The sequence below is a fragment of the Castanea sativa genome, chromosome 9 (genome assembly GCF_040712315.1).
Source record: "Castanea sativa cultivar Marrone di Chiusa Pesio chromosome 9, ASM4071231v1".
Taxonomy (NCBI): Eukaryota; Viridiplantae; Streptophyta; class Magnoliopsida; order Fagales; family Fagaceae; genus Castanea; species Castanea sativa.
Window position 1 is genome coordinate 4,849,328 of NC_134021.1, and position 18,624 is coordinate 4,867,951.

Below are 18,624 nucleotides of genomic sequence, written 5' to 3' on the forward strand. Positions count from 1 at the left end.
ACAATAAAACTTAAAGACCTTATTAAAACTATGCAACACCAATACCCTACCATTAAAGCTCTTATCTTCCAAAAAGAAAAAAGGAACCACCCTGCTCTCCTCTTTCTTTTCTTCACTATAGATATCTTTAGGTCATTTCTTCTGGCCAAGGCCTAGAAACTGGCAGTGAAATCAATAAGGCCTTCCAGTGGGCTCACCAAGAAAAGAATGCATAGTACTGTTTCTCACAATATTAGGAGAGTTTCATGGTTTGACCAGAGCTAAATGCCTAGAACACTCATCCAATAAATTATCAAACTCATTAACCTCATTCATTCTACAATTACAAAATCATCTAAAACATATTTGGGAAAGACAAACAATTAAAATACCCATGTACTGGATCAGCCAAAAGTCAAACAGATAGGCAACATATCAGTTTCTTATCAGGATTATGATACTCAAAACATACAGAATCATCTTTCAAAAACACATTTATCAGCTCGTCCATCTGTAGGCCCAGAGACTACAGTAGTGCGAGGACCATCTTCTGTACATTCTTGATGGACAGCAATAGGTTCCAGCTTGCACAACTTCAAGTCCCTGTAACAAAGATAAGCATATTTTATGGTTTTGAAAAGAAAAAAAAAATGCCAATGAGCTCCAGCTCAATTGGGAACTCTTCCCCTTGTAAGTTCAAGGGGAATTGTGGGTTGTGAATTCAAGACCCACTGGGTTCAAAATTGCAGCACCAACGTAAGCAGGTAAGTTCATAACCATTTAGAAAACAAACGGTTAGTACCTCAGAACCTAAGCAGCTAAAGAAAGAACAAAAACAAAATAGAAGATCTACAACAGCTTTTTTTTTTCCTTTTCCTTTTTCTCTCTCTTTTATACATATCAAAGTAAATACAATCACAGGATTGAGAACAGAGGGGTTAGAACAACAATGATTTCATGAAATAAATAACTCCTAAACCCAATTTAATTTACAGTTAGTTAAAGAGTTATACCCCATGTCTTTTGATGGTCAAGGACATTCAAATGAGTCAAAACTCAAAATTGACGTCTTGGGGGCTTGGCGTCTGCCTGACTGACTCGTAGTGGTCTGCCTTTCAAGTCCTACACCAACAAATTTTCAAAGAACAAAATGTAAATAAGTTTGGAAACAAGATATAAACAAGTTATTGTGACATCGCATAGCTGCAGTCACCAAAATCAAATCCAGTCCATGAATGGTGATTCGATTCAGCAGTAGGAAATGAGATCAGACATGTAACACATATTTACTATCTACCATATCTTAAAATATTTCAATGATATGTCAAAAATAGCTTCCAAACTCTAAAGAGAGTTTCAGTTTGCAGAATCAATGACACTCTAGAATCTGAGAATGCACATTATATAAATATATCACTCATCTACAAACATATCATATATTAGTATCGGTTCAATTGAAACATTTTTTAAAATAGCCTACCACATATTAAACAAACTAGTTTGCATCCTCAGAGTTATATGCCCATCAACATTAGTGGCTATCTATATTGATATGTCAAGAGTTCTCATTAATCAAACCTGGATATATGTATCAGATTGATAATATCTGGTTGGTAACAAGATACAATCAAATAAGTCATAATTAATATATATATATATATATATATATATATATATATATATATATATATAAACACACACAAGCATATAGCATGAATTTAATGAATCTTACAACCCCACTCGTGGACTGAACATGAATAACATTCAGAAAATGTTGACAAAAATTTTGGCTGTAAAAGTACTATTTCAGTGAACATCAACTAATCAAGTGCCCTGCATAACCATCATTCAGATGACAAACAGGTAAATGATCATAAAGCAAATACTGGCTACCAAATAATTTCATTTATAAACTAAGACTCGTAATGTGGAAATTATGATAAATTAATTATTTCTATGAGACTTCTGGTTGTATCAAGCAACTCATAAATAAAAGAAACACACATACATATATGTAACAACATATCTGCCCACAAAATGACATCCTCAGAGAGAGAGAGAGAGAGAGGAGTGATAATATACTTACAACACCATTCAAGTATTCAATAGCACTGTTGACCTCTTCAGCAGAACTGTAAGTTACAAAACCAAAACCTCTTGATCTACCACTCTCCCTGTCATAAACCACCCTTGCTTCAATAACCTTTCCTTGCTCGCTAAACAAATTCTCAAGTGCTAAATCATCAACGCCCCATGCAAGGTTACCCACATGAACACGATTGGCAGAACCAAAACTTCCCCCACCTCTGTTACCTCTAAAAGAAGAATCACCTCTAAAAGAAGAATCACCTCTAAAAGAGGAATCCTCCCTCCTAGGTGGAGGAGGTCCAGCATTCACCCTTAGTGCCCTTCCTTCAAATTCCTGTCAAATGTTTTGAAATTATGATCAGATGCAGTAACCATATTAGTCACATGCTCAAGAAGAATAAACCATAATAAGTACACTAAAAATTTGTCCATTAAGCAATTACTACAATCAAAATCCAGTTGCAACACCTGCCTCAAACCAAAAAAGCTTCAAAACCAAATTTTATTCAACTTTAACCAAACTTGGCCTAGTTTCTAGCTCTGATTAAACTTTCTAAAAGATAAAAATTGTACCTAGTGCACAAAGGTCCCAGTTAAGCAATGTCTGGGAGAGGTGATTGGTAGACCACCTTACCCCCAATTATTGTTTGAAGAGGCTGAAACCAGTACTCAAACATGCGACATATGCTTTTGGTGGGAAGCACTTGCCATCGCACCAAACTCTTCTAGAAATAATTCATTTTGGAGCACAAGAATGTTTTTGAGCTTGAACTCAATAAAATAAATAAACAAAAAGAAGTTCACCTTCCCCCAAAAAACAGGTATATAGTGGAATAAGAAAGCCATAAATTTGTCTTTTTTACTTTTAAAAATGTAGTAACAATACCATAAAGAAATAGAACTCATTACCAAATCAAGTAAATTGAATATGATTTACTTACATAGCCATTGAACTGTTGAGCAGCAGCTTCAACTTCCTCAACCGAAGACATGGTCACAAATCCAAATCCTCTGCTTCTTCCAGTTGTCTTGTCATAAATCACCTACCAACAACAACAACAACAACTTCAGCACATTTAACCAATTGGGTATCTTTACTTTCAACATTTCTACAATACTAAATTCTCTTTTTTCCCAAAATCAATGTTACCAATAAACAAAAAAAGAAAACCCATCTCTCTTTTCACCAAATATACACAGAAACAGTGTAAAAAACCAAACTTGGAAATGAATAATAGTAGAATACCTCGACCATTTCAACATTTCCAGCGCTTTCGAACAAACCAGCGAGCTGAGCACTGTCCACAGTGAAAGGAAGATTACCCACGAAGAGTTTGAGGTCAGGTGCGAAGCCAGGCGCGTCTTCATCGCTCAAGAGGTCCTCTTCTTGGTCAAACTCAGACGAAACGGCAACGTTTCGGGCAAACCGAGACGAAAGGGTCCGAAACCCTGGAAAAGAAGCGGAAATGGAAATAGGCTTGCAGTGAAGCCTGAGAGTAGAGGGAGAGATAGAGAAGAGAGAAACCAAAGTGGGTTTTGGATTGTAGAGGGAAAGGGTTTTGGGTGTGAGAGATTGGAGAGCTAATGAAGAGGCCGTTGTAGACATGGTTGCTCTGTTTCTAAACAGATAAGGTTTTGAAGCAGAAGGAAGAGAGGGTTTTGAAGTAAAGGATACTCACACTCTCACACACTCGGTGATACTTATAACCTAGAGATATTTATGGGAAAGTCAAAAAAAAAAAAATCCAGAAAAAAATCCTGTTGAGTTTTATAAATAAAATATTTACTATTGCCCTTTGTATTGGTTGAAATTTCTATAAAAAAATTACACAATTTTTTTTATTTTTATAATTCAAATAATTGGGTGAGAGTTTGAATTTTAGGAAATAAAATTTCACAACTTTTACGCCATATTTGAGATGATAGATTTATTATTATTATTGAGATAATAGAATGTGATTAGTGTAACATAATTTTTATAAAAAACTAATAGTCTAATTCCGATACCATCTCTACCATACACTAATCACAATTATAATTTCATATTGTGAAAAAATTGTGAAATTTATTTTAAATCTAGACTTATTTGAAACTATTAATATATATTGGTTTGAAATTTTGAAGAGAGCGAATGATAGGGTGTGGTGAGGGTTCACAGTTCACAAAATGTGTGTCAACTAGTCTGTTGATTGGTGACTTGGTGTTTGTTTTTTGGCCCACTTGGACTGCGGACTGAGAGATTGGAAGATCATGACCGTCCAATTTGAAAGGCTTATCAAGGAGGCACGTATCTAATTTTACCAACAAGAGCAGAGGGAGAGAGACTAGAGAGCATGGAAGAGGTGAGCTAATGGACAAAACCATGGAGATATTCTTCTGACAAATGGATTTATGGATTAACATCTTATTGAAAGGAAGAGGATCAGGGGGGGTTTGGGCCTATGGCTTCAGCATCATGGTTTGCTGTTTATTTAGGTCCAAGTTTGCCAAAATGGGCTTAATGGCTTCAGCTTGCAGCCCATTCAATTCTTAGCAACAGCTGATAGCAGATTTCTTGCATAGTGAGTGATCAAAGCAAAGCTTGGTCTGATTTTTAAGCATAAAACTTTCAACTCGAGCCAAGTTCCAGGCCTAGCTTGGGCCAGTGGAAAGATCAGTCATAAATTCAAGTCTCATTTATTTACCCCCAAAAAAAAAAAAAAAAAAAAAAGTCTTGTTTCTGAAAAAAATCAAGCTCTGAAGCTCATGGCAGAAGTTAATTATGCTCAAGATGATGCCTACAAAATACAGAGATTCAGCCAGTTTGGATCCAATCCTGGATCCACATTGACTCCAAACTATACAAGCACTAGCCTCACTGAACTTCAAACATTACTGGCACATATGATGATGTATTCATTTCTTTACAAGTTGAGACACTGAGAATTAACTGTGGATATATAAAGTAATCACTATGTAATTGTCAACATCAAAACTGCTGCTATTTTTTCACAACTTAAGCTACATTCGCAATGCATATAATTACAAACTTGCCAACATTTTCTACAGGGTGAAGGAGCCACAGTTTGGGCCTAGCCTCAGCTGGCAAAAAGAAGAGGTAAGCCAATTTAGACAAATGATTACAAGAAACAAAATTTCAACTTCAATAATGGGCAGTAAATCAGAGCCACGTTTGTGAACAAAAGAACTTAAAAGGATCAACCAAAATCCATCTCAAACATTCTTAGGAAAGCCATTAAAATCAGCGGCGGTGCCACGTTATGCTCAGAGTGTTCCCAGGAACACCTTGACTTAAAAAAAATTTTTTATATATAATAATTTTTTTTTGTACCCTTAAAAAAAATAGGAACACCCTCAATCAAAATTAGGAACACTCTCAAATTTAAATTAAAAAAAAAGTATTTGTTCTACTTTCAAGCAAAATAAATAAATAAATAAATAACATTATCCGTACTACATTGATCAAAACTAACATGTGTTTAAATTTAATAGGAGTAGGGTATAGCACCTAAATTTTATCTTTTTTATTTTTATTTTATGGGAGCCTAAATTCTATCTTTAAAAGAATACATTGCTCTGTATAGGTACTGATGAATCAAGCTGACTTACATTGAGTTATGAGAAAAAACTATCCACTTGAACATTTTCCTCCTTAGACCCTTAAAAATTTTGTGCATGAAGAAGTGTCAATTAATTAAGCTACAAATTAAACTATTAAATTCTATGCCTAGAGAAAGGATTAGTGTAAACGGTTGGTGTGTGTTGGTGTTGGTGTTAGACTGTTTGGTGAAATATTAATTGTCTTTTAGTGTAATGTTATTGTGATTTGTGAAATTGTGATTGTGAAATTTTTTGATTGGCAGGCTTGTCTGTTGAGTAGTGTAATGTGCACATCAGCACATGTGGAATGTGTAATGTGCACATGACTTACTCTTTTAGTGTAATGTGCAACTAATAAATAATAATTTAATTAATCAATAATTAATTGGGAAAAACAATTAATAAACAATAATTAATAATTTAATTAACCAATACATTATAAAAGACAAACAAATTAAATTATGTTAGGCTAAACAACAATTAACAATTTTATAATTAATGAAACAATAATATAACAAATTATAATTTATAAAAGACAAACAAATTAATGAAACGAGTAAACAACAATAATTAATAATTTTATTAATATTTCAAATAAACTTATAGTTTATTGTTTATTCTTTTGCTAGAATTATAGACAAATATTTGATGAGAAAACCACGTACCCAAAAAAGAAAATTTCTGGGAAAAATTTTTAGGAACACCCTGAGAAAAATTCCTGAAGCCGCCACTAATTAAAATACCCATGTATTGGATCTACCAAAAGTCAAACAAATATAAGTTTCCTATCAGGATTATGTTTATGGTATTCAAAACATACATAATCATCTTTCAAAAAATACATGTATAAGCTTGTCCATCTGTAGGCCCAGAAAATACAGTAGTGCAAGGACCATTTTCTGTACATTCTTGATGGACAACAATAGGTTCCAGCTTGCACAACTTCAAGCCCCTGTAACAAAGTTGAAGACTTGGTATTTTCATATGAAACAAATTTTCTTTCTTTCTTTTTTTTTCAGTGACCAAAAAAAAAAAAGACCAGTGCAACTCTCTTGCAAGAAAAACTAGAGTGCTACACTATGTTCTTTCCTTAACACTCCATAAACTTTTTGGAATCATATCATAGCTTAGCAAAACTAAGGCAACTAAAGAAAAAATAAGGCACGTCGTATAAAATATGGAATAAACACATGATAGAGTCATAGAGTACTTAAGTTCTATAAACATGTGAGTTTCGGTTAGCTTAATTGGTAAAAATTTTTATAATCTAAAAATCAATTAATGTTTTGTCTTGATGATAAAGACACTAGATAATGGGAGGTTAGGACGTAGGTCAACTTTTTGCATTCCCATTATGCATTTAAGCAATTAAGAGACCTTATTCCTTCATATATTTGCATTGTAATTTTTTATATGTATCAAGATAATTTTATTTCACATTTTACTATAAAACTAGTTGAACTCTCAATGCGTTGCACGATATTAATCATGAATTTTCTTTATATCATTTGTTGAGAAATAATAACTAAATGAGTTATTATTACATAATTTTAGAACTTGTTTCTAACTAAATGAATGATTGTTATTATATAAAATGCATAATCTTGTATATTTGTCCTTATATAATATCTGTAATTAAAATTATCAATAAAAACTTTTCTAATTTTTTTTATGATTCTTTATTTATGAATGAAGAGGATGATTTGAACTCAAGAAATTAAATCTTTTATAATACTTGCACATTATTGCTACTTGCATATTCCTAAGTTGCAACTCAAAAAAACAAAACAACAAACAAAAAAAATGAACAAAAACATGGGTTGCAAGAGAGATTCTATGGAACGACTTTTGGTGAATATATATAAATTTTGAAATTTTGGTAATAGATTTTTAGTTGGAGTAGGATTTAAATATTTGAAACTTAGATGCATGTTGCATGTTTGAAAAAACACTTATTGTTACTTTATTTAAAAAAATTAATAAGAACAAATAAATTGTTGTCTCTATCAATTAAAACTTAGATGTATGTTGCATGTTTTGTTAAAACATTTTTTGTTGCTTTATTTAAAGAAATTGATAAAAACAAATAAGTTTTTGTCTCTATCAACTGAAACTTAAATACATGTTGCATATTTGATTAAAACACTTATTGTTATTTTATCTAAAATTCATATTGAATGTTTTGTTAAAACACTTATAGTTATTTTATCTAAACAAATAAGTTGTTGTCTCTATCAACTGAAACTTAGATGCATATTGCATGTTGCATGTTTTATGTTTTGTTATAACACTTATTGCTATTTTATCTAATGAAATTGATTTTTTTTGGTAAACTGCAATATATTACTCAAACAAGAACTAATGGGCCAAGGCATCTTCCTCACAAACAGCAGCCAAACTAGCTAGAAGATTGCCTCTATCTCAAGAAATTGATAAGAACAAATAAATTATTGTCTCTATCTAAAAAAATTTGTTTTTATTCAAAATATTGTTGTAATTTGGTGAAACCACTTGGCACAACCACGGTTTCTAAGCCCAACTTTTATTATATAGTATATGATATGATATTAACAAGAACTCAAAATGAAAAAGAACTCAAAATGAAAGAGATAGCAAGGTTTTCAAACCCGGACCGAACCAAGAGGTCAGACCATGAAAACTAGGAACCGGATGGAAATCCGGTTTTTTAAGCATAAAGAACCGGGCATATGTGGCAATTTCGTAAACTCCTAAAACCGATATTGAACCCCTAAAACCAGTCCAACTCCTTAGCAATTTTTTTTTTAATAAAAACAACTTAATACAATTTTATTTTACTTAATTAAATTATCCATCTCTTACAAGGAATAAACAAAATTATAATTAAAATCCTTCAAAGATATTCAACTTTACTTCAAAAACTAATCATAAATTTTAATGTTTTCATGGTTATTGTGGGGAGTAAAAAGACCCTGATGGGAACGTGGGCCTTTGGGCCATGCTAAGGAAGGCCGACCTACTTTTGGGTTTAGAATTTGTTAGTACTACGGGTCGGCCCATACACCGAGGATCCGAGGATCCAGCCGAGGGTGAACTTCCCCTCGGACGGACACCGGAGAATCCGGGACTTCATGGTAAAGGTTAGGGAATGACACGGTCAAGACCAAGGGTTAAAAGGGGTGAACCCTTGAATGTCTTGGAAGCACCGATGTTAGAGAAATACCAAAGATAAAGGTTGCAACCTCCACATTAAAGACCCTGCACCTACCACCCTGGCCGCATTAATGAGGAAGTGACACCTGAACAGTGGAAGGGAAACTTCTGGTTACTATTCAAAGGTACTGAGAAAAGAAATATCTAGGCTAAGGGGGAGTTGGGGCAACACGTGTACAAAGTATCAAAAAGAGGAGTATTTAAGAAGCAACCTAGAACAGGAAGAAGGATTCCCTTTTTTTTTGTAATCTAAAGGAAAAAGAAAAAAGAGAAAGAGATCATATAAGAACAGCTCTCGGCTTGCGTCCGAGCAGGTTGATTTACAATATTCCTTGTTGTTTTCAAGTGTTAGCAATCTCTGACTTGTCATTTAATCCTTAGTCACTTCTAACCTGGGTTTTAAGCCCACACTCTACAAATTCATATTGTTTAAGGCTCATTGGGCCTGAGCCCGTAACTGTTCTTGGGGCTAGGTGCAATTGTGCGCTTACAATTGGCGCCGTCTGTGGGGAATCTAGTCTAGAAGAGGTAGGGATATTATGGCAAGCTTAGGCTCTCACCATGCAGAGTCACAAGGATCACAACCGGAGGACCATTTCGAGCATCTTGAACATCGAAGGGATCGTGAGGGAAGTGTCCACACAGAGTACCCAGGTGCCAGCCATACTCATGGTGGGGGTAGCACCACTCATGAGGAGGGTTCTAAATCCATGCAGAAGGAAATTAATCGTTTGAAGAGGAAGTTACGCGGTTCTAAACGCAGGTTTTCACCGTCCTCGTCTAATCCTTCCTCTGAGGAGGATAGGGGAGATGGCTACAGCTCGAGGTCGCGCTCCCCCACCAGTGCAACGTCCTCTGGTGAGGAGGACGACCAGCCAACTCGCAGACGTAAGAAGCTTCATTCAAGGGGCTTAGGCAACAACGCTATAAGTAGGGCGTTGCACCAACTCTCCAAGTCTCCATTCACACGGAGGATTGATAAAGGAAGGCTTCCCAAGAGGTTCACCCAGCCCACCTTTACCATCTACAATGGCCGGACTGATCCGGTGGAGCACATGAGTCACTTCAACCAGAGGATGGCAGTGCACTCTCACAACGAGACTCTGATGTGTAAAGTTTTCCCCTCCGGCCGGGACTGTGGCTATGAGGTTGTTTAACGGTCTCAAATCGGGGTCTGTAGGCTCATTTGGGGAGTTAACTAGGGCATTCGCTTCGCGGTTTATCACGTGTAGCAGAGTCCCTCGGCCATTGGACTCGCTGCTATCCATGGCCATAAAGGAAGGGGAGACGCTGAAAGCATACTCCGACCGATACTGGGAAATGTTTAATGAAATAGATGGTGATTTTGATGAGGTGGCGCTTAATACCTTTAAGGTAGGTCTTCCTACCGACCACGACCTAAGAAAGTCTTTGACGAAAAGCCCGTCCGCGGCGTACGCCGCCTTATGGATCGTATTGATGAATATAAAAGGGTAGAGGAAGACCAAAGAAGGCGGGGAAGGGAAAGGAGAAGGTTATCTGCCGGGAGAGAAGGGATTTCGGGTCGGACGGATATCACAACAACAAGCCGATGAGGGATTATTTCGGGCAATCCGGCTCGGCGGCACCTCGGCGTAAATACCGTGTTCGAGAACCGGTGCATCGATTACTAGAGAAAGTTCGTAAACGGCCCTTCTTCGATGGCCCGGCAAGATAGCGAGGGGACCTGCGAAAAGAAATCAAAACCTCTTTTGTCGGTACCATCAGGATGTGGGCCACACTTCGGGGCGTCGGACCTTGTGGAACCATCTGGAGCGGCTCGTCGAGTGAGGGAAAGTTGAAGCGGCACTTGTGTCGGCCGGCGGCAGGTCAGTCAAGTTGGCTCGAACAACCAAAGGAACAATTCATCTCGGCCAGCATTAGGAACAATTAATGTTATCTTCGTTGTACCTGGTAGGACCGGCTCAGGTCCCACTAGGGTGATGGCGGTTTCCCATCCTCAGGTTGAGGATGCGGGTAGCGGCGAAGAGGTTGAAGGGCACTTTGCCCGTCCTAGGTTTCTCCGAGGAGGATAAGGTAGGGACTATCCGGCCCTGACGATACTCTGCGTGGTCACCCTCGGGATAGGGAACTATGATGTGAGAAGGGTGATGATAGACCGGGCGGCGGTGCGGATATCATGTACCCTGATCTATTCAAGGGGTTAAGGTTGAAGTTGGAAGATCTTACTCCTTATGATTCGCCGCTCATAAGTTTTGAAGGGAGAGCGCGTTGTCTTGAAGGGAGACGGTCGTTTGCCGTTCAATCCGGCTCGAAACGGTTGAGTGGACTTTATTGTGGTTGACGCGTACTCTCCATATACAGCCATACTTGCCGAGGCCATGGCGCACGCTCTTGGAGCTGCATCTCCTGCCTTGCATGTTAAAGTCAAATTTCCCTGCGGGAATGTGTTGAAGAGGTCCTCGGCAGCCAATCGGTGGCCGAGACGTGCATATCGGCTGATCTGCATCGACGGAAGCCGAATCTTCGGCTCGATCACCAAAGGTTTATAGCAATTAAGCGCTCCCGGTTCATACGGGATGGCGACGAGGAGAGGAGACATATTGTGAGGAGCTATAGAAGTTTCCGTGGCCGATGACCCGAGAGATTCTTCCAAGTCGGTGTACTTTTGCCACACCAAGAGAAGATGGAATTGTTAGAATTCTTGAAGGACAATGTTGATGTTTTTGCGTGGGATCCTTATAAAGCTCCAGGCGTTGATCCGAGCTTCATTTGTCATCACTTAAATGTCAACCTAGCTATCGTTCCGAGAAGGCAGCCACCTCGGCGATCTTCCAGGGAACATTCCGAGGCTGTGAAGGAAGATGTTCTTAAACTTAAAAGGGCTGGTGCTATCAAAGAGGTTTTCTACCCCGAGTGGTTGGCCCATACGGTTGTTGTCAAAAAGAAGAATGGAACGTGGAGGGTATGTGTGGACTTCACTGATCTGAACAAGGCCTGTCCTAAAGATTCGTTCCCAATGCCACGTATTGATCAACTGGTGGATGCCACTGTCGGACATCCTCGGATGAGTTTTTTGGACGCCTTCCAAGGTTACCACCAGATTCCTTTGGCATTTGAGGATCATGAGAAGACTGCCTTCATTACACCAACGGAGAATTATCATTATAAGGTCATGCCATTCGGCTTGAAGAATGCTGGGGCTACCTATCAAAGGATGATGACCAGAATGTTCGAACAGCAAATGGGGAAAACCATTGAAGTATATGTCGACGATATGGTGGTGAAAAGCAAAACAATACCCTCACACGTGAAAGATTTGGCCGACACTTTTCAGATACTGAGAAAGTACAAGTTGCGCCTCAACGCCTCAACGCCTCAAAGTGCTCTTTCGGCGTGGGGTCTGGAAAGTTCTTGGGATATATGATTACTCATAGAGGCATAGAGGTAAATCCGGTGCAGGTCAAGGCTATTCAGGACTTGCAGTCTCCTCGAAACCCAAAAGAAATCCAGAAGCTAACGGGAATGATTGCTGCCTTGAATAGATTCATATCTCGGTCGAGCCGGCCGTGTCGTCCTTTCTTCCAAGCTGTTGAATAAGTGGAAAGGGTTTCAATGGACGAGGACCGCGAGTTAGCTTTTCAACGGCTCGAAGCAATATCTCTCGGCCACCCATTCGTCTCGTCCCGAGGCACATGAGATTTTGTTTGCTTATCCGGCGTGTAGCCGTCCACGCGGTCGCCCCGGGTCCCGATCGAGATGATAACGGGGTGCAAAGACCGGTATATTACGTTAGTAAGTCTTTAGGTGATGCCGAGGTGCGTTATCAACCCTTAGAGAAAGCGCTCCGGCCGTGGTTCATGCCACGCGAAAGCTTCCCCATTATTTTCGGTCTCACACGGTGATTGTTCGACCCGATTGCCTCTCGAGGCGGTCTTTGCGTAGCGCGACTACTCGGGAAGGATAGCAAAGTGGGGGACCATCTGGGGGCTTTTGATGTTAAATACAAGCCTCGCACCTCGGTGAAGGGCCGGAGTCCTCGCTGACTTGGTGGCGGAATTTGCCGAGCCATTGCCGGAAGAAACTGCGAAAGAGGCCCGCATGGGTGAAAAATCGGTTGGTGTGATCACGGTTTGCGGTGTCTCCGATTTGGGAAGTGTATGTGGATGGGGCTGCTAATCAGAGAGGGTCTGGTATTGGACTTGTTCTAATGTCCCCTGAAGGAATTGTCTTTGAAAAATCTTTAAGATTGGCCTTCTCGGTTACTAACAATGAGGCCGAGTATGAAGCAGTCTTGGTAAGCATGCAGATGGTACGTAAGATGGGTGGAAAGGAAGTCCATGTCTTCTCGGACTCTCAACTGGTGGTCGGCCAGGTCATGGGGACCATGGAGGCTAGAGACCCCAGAATGCAGGAATATTTGGCCCAGATCAAGCGCCAGCAACCTGAATTTGACTCCTTCGCCTTAACTCATATCTCTCGGAGCGGAAACACCCATGCAGACTCCTTAGTTACGCTAGCAACTACCTCGGCTCAAGGTTTACCTAGGGTCATCCTCGTTGAAGATTTACTAGAACCCTCTGTTGTCATTGCCAACGCGCCTCGCATCCATCTAATAAGGCCTGGACCTAGTTGGATTGACCCGGTCATATCTTTTCTTAGGAATGATGTCCTTCCTGAGGACAAATCTGAAGCAGATAAGATACGCCGAAAGGCGCCGCGTTTCTGGTTGTCCAGGGACCGAATCGCAAACGATCCTTTTCAGGACCGTACTTGTTGTGTGTACACCCTGACTCAACGGAAGGGCTTCTGGAAGAACTACATGAAGGGATTTGTGGCAGCCACACCGGGGGAAGATCCTTAGCCCACAGAGCTTTGACTCAGGGTTATTGGTGGCCCAATATGCAAAGGGAGACTCAAGACTATGCTAGGAAATGCGATCAGTGTCAGAGGTTCGCCCCTAATATTCATCAACCTGGAGGAGTTCTTAACCCCCTTTCCAGTCCTTGGCCCTTCGCGCAGTGGGGACTAGACATAGTTGGGCCATTTCCGAGGGCAACAGGTAACAAAAGATGTTGAGGCCGAGCCCTTAGCAAATATTAGAGATGTTGACTCCAAGAAGTTTGTCTGGAAAAACATCGTCACTAGATTCGGAATACCACACACACTCATCTCAGACAATGGTGTTCAGTTCGATAGTAAGGCTTTTAGGAAGTATTGTGGTGACATGGGTATCATAAATAGATATTCCACCCCAGTTTATCCTCAAGGAAATGGACAGGCCGAGGCCGTTAACAAGGTCATTGTCGGAAGAAAAGGTTGGACGATGCGAAAGGCGAGACGGGTAGAAGAGCTCCCTCACGTTCGCGGACGTATCGGACCACACCGCGCAAGTCCACCGGAGAAACGCCATTCTCTATGACTTATGGAGCCGAGGCGGTGATACCTTACGGAATCTGGTTTTCCTACCCTAAAGACAAGTTCTTTTAGCCCGGAGAACAACGATGGACTCTTGGAGAAAGGTCTTGATTTACTTGAGGAACGACGCGAGGCAGCTATGGTTCAAATGGCTTACTATCAACAGAAGCTAAAACGAGGATATGATGCCCACGTGAAGCTGAGGCCACTTGCACCTGGTGATCTTGTGCTAAGAAAAGTTGTTGGCACCTCTAAAAACCCAGCTTGGGGTAAGTTAGGACCCAACTGGGAAGGCCCATATCGCATTGTTTCAGTAGCAGGCATAGGGTCATATCGGCTAGCTGACCTAGACGAAAGAATTGTACCACGCCCATGGAATGTAAATAATCTTAGAAGGTATTATTATTAATAAAATTCTCTTTTGTCAGTTAACATTTCGAAGTTATAAGTACCTCTGATGCATGTAGTTACTACTGTTCTAAAGAATCAAACAGAAACTTGGTTAAGTGTAGTCTTCGGACCACAAACCTTGTGGAAATTGATATCTTCTCATTTGTTAAACAGAACCTTAGTTATGCCGGGTCCTCAGAACTCCTACTTTGGGAAAATTAACATTTGAAGTTACAATCTTTAAGAATCAAACAGAAACTTGGTTAAGTATAGTCCTCGGACCACAAACCTTGTGGAAATTGATATCTTCTCATTTGTTAAACAGAACCTTAGTTATGCCGGGTCCTCAGACCTCCTACTTTGGGAAAATTAACATTTGAAGTTACAATCTTTAAGAATCAAACAGAAACTTGGTTAAGTGTAGTCCTCGGACCACAAACCTTGTGAAAATTGATGTATTATCATTTGTTAAACAGAACCTTAGTTATGCCGGGTCCTCAGACCTCCTACTTTGGGAAAATTAACATTTGAAGTTACAATCTTTAAGAATCAAATGGGAAATTGATTAGGTCCGGTCCTCGGACCCCAAGCTTGATTAGAGTTAATTTCTTATTGCGTCTGGAAATTAGTGCCTTACTGGTCATTAACTCAGATCTTAAGTTTTATATCTTTAAGCGTTAAGCAAATTTAGGTAAGGAATGGTCCTCGAATCTTACATCCTACTAAACACAATACCACACATTATAAGGATTTAACCGTTATATGAGGTTTCTTTTTATCAAGGCATTGTTTAAAATATATCAACCATGTCATCTGCTGTTAAATTTTTAATGCTAAAACATGCGAATAACTACGTGGAAGTTATGATTGTGTGATATTTGGAGTTAGATTTGTTTGTTCTATCCCTTTTGACTATGTACTAATGGCAATCTTTATAACAAATACAAAAAGAGTAAAGTAAAATGGATGTAACATAGGTGAGAATCAAATGAAATTGTTTTTCATTAATCATTCAAATATATATTACATATTTAATTCAAACATGGAAAAAGAGAAGTCCTAAGCTAGGTCCTAAGCCTTTGGAGAGGGGTCTTGCTGAGAGGTACTGGTGGCCTCGGTCTTTCTCAACTCTAGCTCAAAGGGAGTCAAGACTTGCTTTCCTTTATCTGCTGTCTTCGTTGGAAGGACGTTGGGTTCCACTATCTGGCTCAAGTCCTTCTCTGCATCCCCTCCTTCCTTCTCTTTGTTGGAACCCGAAGGTTACGTAGGATCGAGAATTTGCCGCCGACCACCGAGGCGGAGAAGCAGGGAGTTGACTCGAGGGTAGGAGTAGCGGCGGGAGCCTCTTCAATCTCCTCGTATCTCCAGGGAAGCCAAACGTTCTCGGATTTCCTCGGAGTCCGAGGACGAGAGGGAACTCCGTTACGTTTAGGGTTTCCCCCAGCATCTTCGACAGGTACTCGGCCGCACAAAGCCGCGAAGGCCTCTGTCAGCTGCTCCTCGGTTGTTGCTACCCCTTCCTCGTAGCTCGTCTGCTTGGCAGCCTCTAAAGAGCGTTGGAATGAGTTGGCTTCTTCCTTCATCAGCGCAAGTTCCTTTTCCAGATCCGAGCGCTCCCTTTGGGCTTGGGAGAGCTCTTCATCTCTTTCGCGAAGGAGCTTGCTTGCGCCGCCCTTCTACGGGTCTTCATGGTCTTCGGATTCGCCTCGGCCCCATTCTTCTCTCTCTTTAGATCGGCCACCTCCGTGGTAAGCTTCTCGTTCGAGCAAGGGGCATTGCCCAAGGACTTCTCAGTCTCTATCCTAATCTCCTGCTCAGTTCTGGCCTTCTTCCGAGTGTCTTCTATGAACTTCTCGGCTACAAAGACCTCCTGAATGGCCTGCAACAAAGTGTGATGGAATTAGGAATAGTAAAAAACTAATGTATATTGTTAAAAGTGGAATCTTCCTAAAAGGGGGTAAACTTACCAGCGCTAAGTCTCTTTTTAAAGTGAGGAATAGTTGTGGCTGGCTCATTTTCTCCAAGGTCTCCATGTCCTTGGGCAGTAGAAGAGGGTGTTCCAACACTTCGGCCAGGTGGTGGGCATGGCCTTGTTGAACCGCCCTTATACTGGATTGGCAGGAGATGGGTGCGTCGTCCAGTCTTAAGTCGGGGGACCAGGTGGTCGGTGCTCGGCGCACTTCGGCCTCGTCCCTAATTTCCCCGCTTTCAACTGAGCGGGCCCTACCCTTGCCTTTGTCCAGCTTCTGCTGCTGAACCGGTGGGAGTTGTTGTCGCAGTTTTTTGGGGTCTTTGTTGATCGTCCCCTCGGCCTCCCCCTTTCTCTTCTTTTTGGGATCCTCGGCTGGAAGTTTTGGCTCAGCTGGAGGAGGGAGAGGTGGCAAAGTTTGAAAAGCTTGGGACCCCCCCGTCTTTTTCCCAGTAACCTTCGCAGCTCTGTTGGTTAGGAGACCCTTCATCCTGTCCATATCTTCCTCGGAGTCGTCTTCTGGATGGGCGACAACTAACCCTGCAATTCCAAAAGCTTCAGTGGCTTCTTCTTCCTCGTCAGAGAGTACGACGAACTGGTTCCCTCGAGGTCTTTCGGTGTCTTCAAATTGGAATTGATCTATTTCTTCGTCTAGTGTATGTGAAGAAGGCACCTGCTCTTTACGGGAACGACGGTTACTGTGAGTGCACGGCGAGGGGAATTGCTGCTATGGGCTGGTTGTACAAAACGGTGTGAGGGGCATCCGGGAGATCGCGGTCGTCCAAAAAGTTGGGCCGGGCTACGTTTATTCTCCTTCGCCTTCGGTCACCCACGACGATGGCGTTTTCTATCTCCTGGAAGTCCGAGGAGATGGGAGTGTACCCCAAAATCAAATGAGCAGCTCTAAGTTGTAAGTCCTCGCTGACGAACACCTCGGACCGAAGCACTCAGTTTAGGTCGACAACGCTGCAATGGCTCAAGCGTGGACGCACGTGTTGCTTATCTGCAACGAAAGACGTGAAAGTGAACAACATGGTCAGATTCCAACAGCAAGTGATAAAGTTAAACAAATATAAATACATGTTAGTGTGCATGTTCGTGAATATTAATGGAAGTTGTGAGAGGGAGAGATTAATCCTAAGGTGTCGCACCTGGATCTCCCCACCCCGCTCAGCGGGCGATGGAGGCCGTCGTGCCAGTTTCCAGAGACGATCAGGTAGTCGTCCTTCATGCCTTTGTTGGATTTGGGCAGACAGGAGATTAGGCTAACGACACTGGAGCGAGATTTAATGTAGTAACCTACATTGGAAAGTTTGTGGGACTTGTACAGAAAAACGACATCGTGCCAGGTGAGGTTCAAACCCATTTACTCGTTCAGAGCATCGACACTACCTAAAACTCTAAAAACGTTTGGGAGGCACTGATCGGGACACAACCGGTGGTTGCGAAGGTACTCCCTAGTTACAGGTTTCATTGGGAGGGTCGTCCCACCCTCTATGAAGGCTATCATTGGGATGATAACCTCTCCCTCTTTTCTAGAACCGGCCACGGCTTCTGCCGGGCAATATTTCAAACCTACATCGCCGGGAATGTTATATTTGGCTCTGAAGCCTTCCATTCCAGCGGCGGTATCAACTAGACACTTAAACCTACCCATCAGAAAAGAACGAAAGGCTAAACTCTAAAGGGGAGAATATCTACGAAGACGGAGGACTATGTCCGAGGAGAAAAGGTTAAGAATAGAGAGAGCAAGAACTTACAAAGTTGAAGGTGTGCAAATTTCCACGGTTTTTTGCGGAGTAAAGTGTGATTGCGATGTTTTGATGGGATTAGCCCCAGGGAATTAAATGAAGGCGCGGAGTTCCGAAGCGTCACGATGTGCGGAAAAGCGGCCCCGAAATTATGCTCGTCCCGCCCAAATTTTCGTGGAATGATAAGGACCGTTGGATGCTCATCTCACCGTTGAACGTGGGGGACAAGGTATAACTTACGGTAATAAATGCGCGCGT

General features: G+C 40.9%; 1 protein-coding gene across 1 annotated transcript; it reads right to left on the minus strand.

Moving 5' to 3' along the window:
- Positions 1–265: 265 nt before the first annotated feature.
- On the minus strand, positions 266–3,761 carry LOC142611211 (29 kDa ribonucleoprotein A, chloroplastic-like). Its single transcript, XM_075783259.1, has 5 exons — positions 3,314–3,761; positions 3,009–3,110; positions 2,066–2,401; positions 993–1,101; positions 266–582 (listed from the first exon to the last, which is right to left on the minus strand). The coding sequence occupies exons 1-4, from the start codon at positions 3,671–3,673 to the stop codon at positions 1,036–1,038; spliced, it is 864 nt and encodes a 287-aa protein (XP_075639374.1). The 5' UTR covers positions 3,674–3,761; the 3' UTR covers positions 266–582; positions 993–1,035.
- Between the last annotated feature and the right edge of the window lie 14,863 nt (positions 3,762–18,624).

Excerpts from the sequence above, each read along its gene's own strand:
- LOC142611211 (XM_075783259.1), bottom strand. The coding sequence starts at position 3,673 with ATGTCTACAACGGCCTCTTCATTAGCTCTCCAATCTCTCACACCCAAA. Across the intron at positions 3,111-3,313 it reads GAAATGTTGAAATGGTCGAG|GTGATTTATGACAAGACAAC; the intron begins GTATTCTACTAT and ends TGTTGTTGGTAG. Across the intron at positions 1,102-2,065 it reads TTGAATACTTGAATGGTGTT|GACTTGAAAGGCAGACCACT; the intron begins GTAAGTATATTA and ends TTGTTGGTGTAG.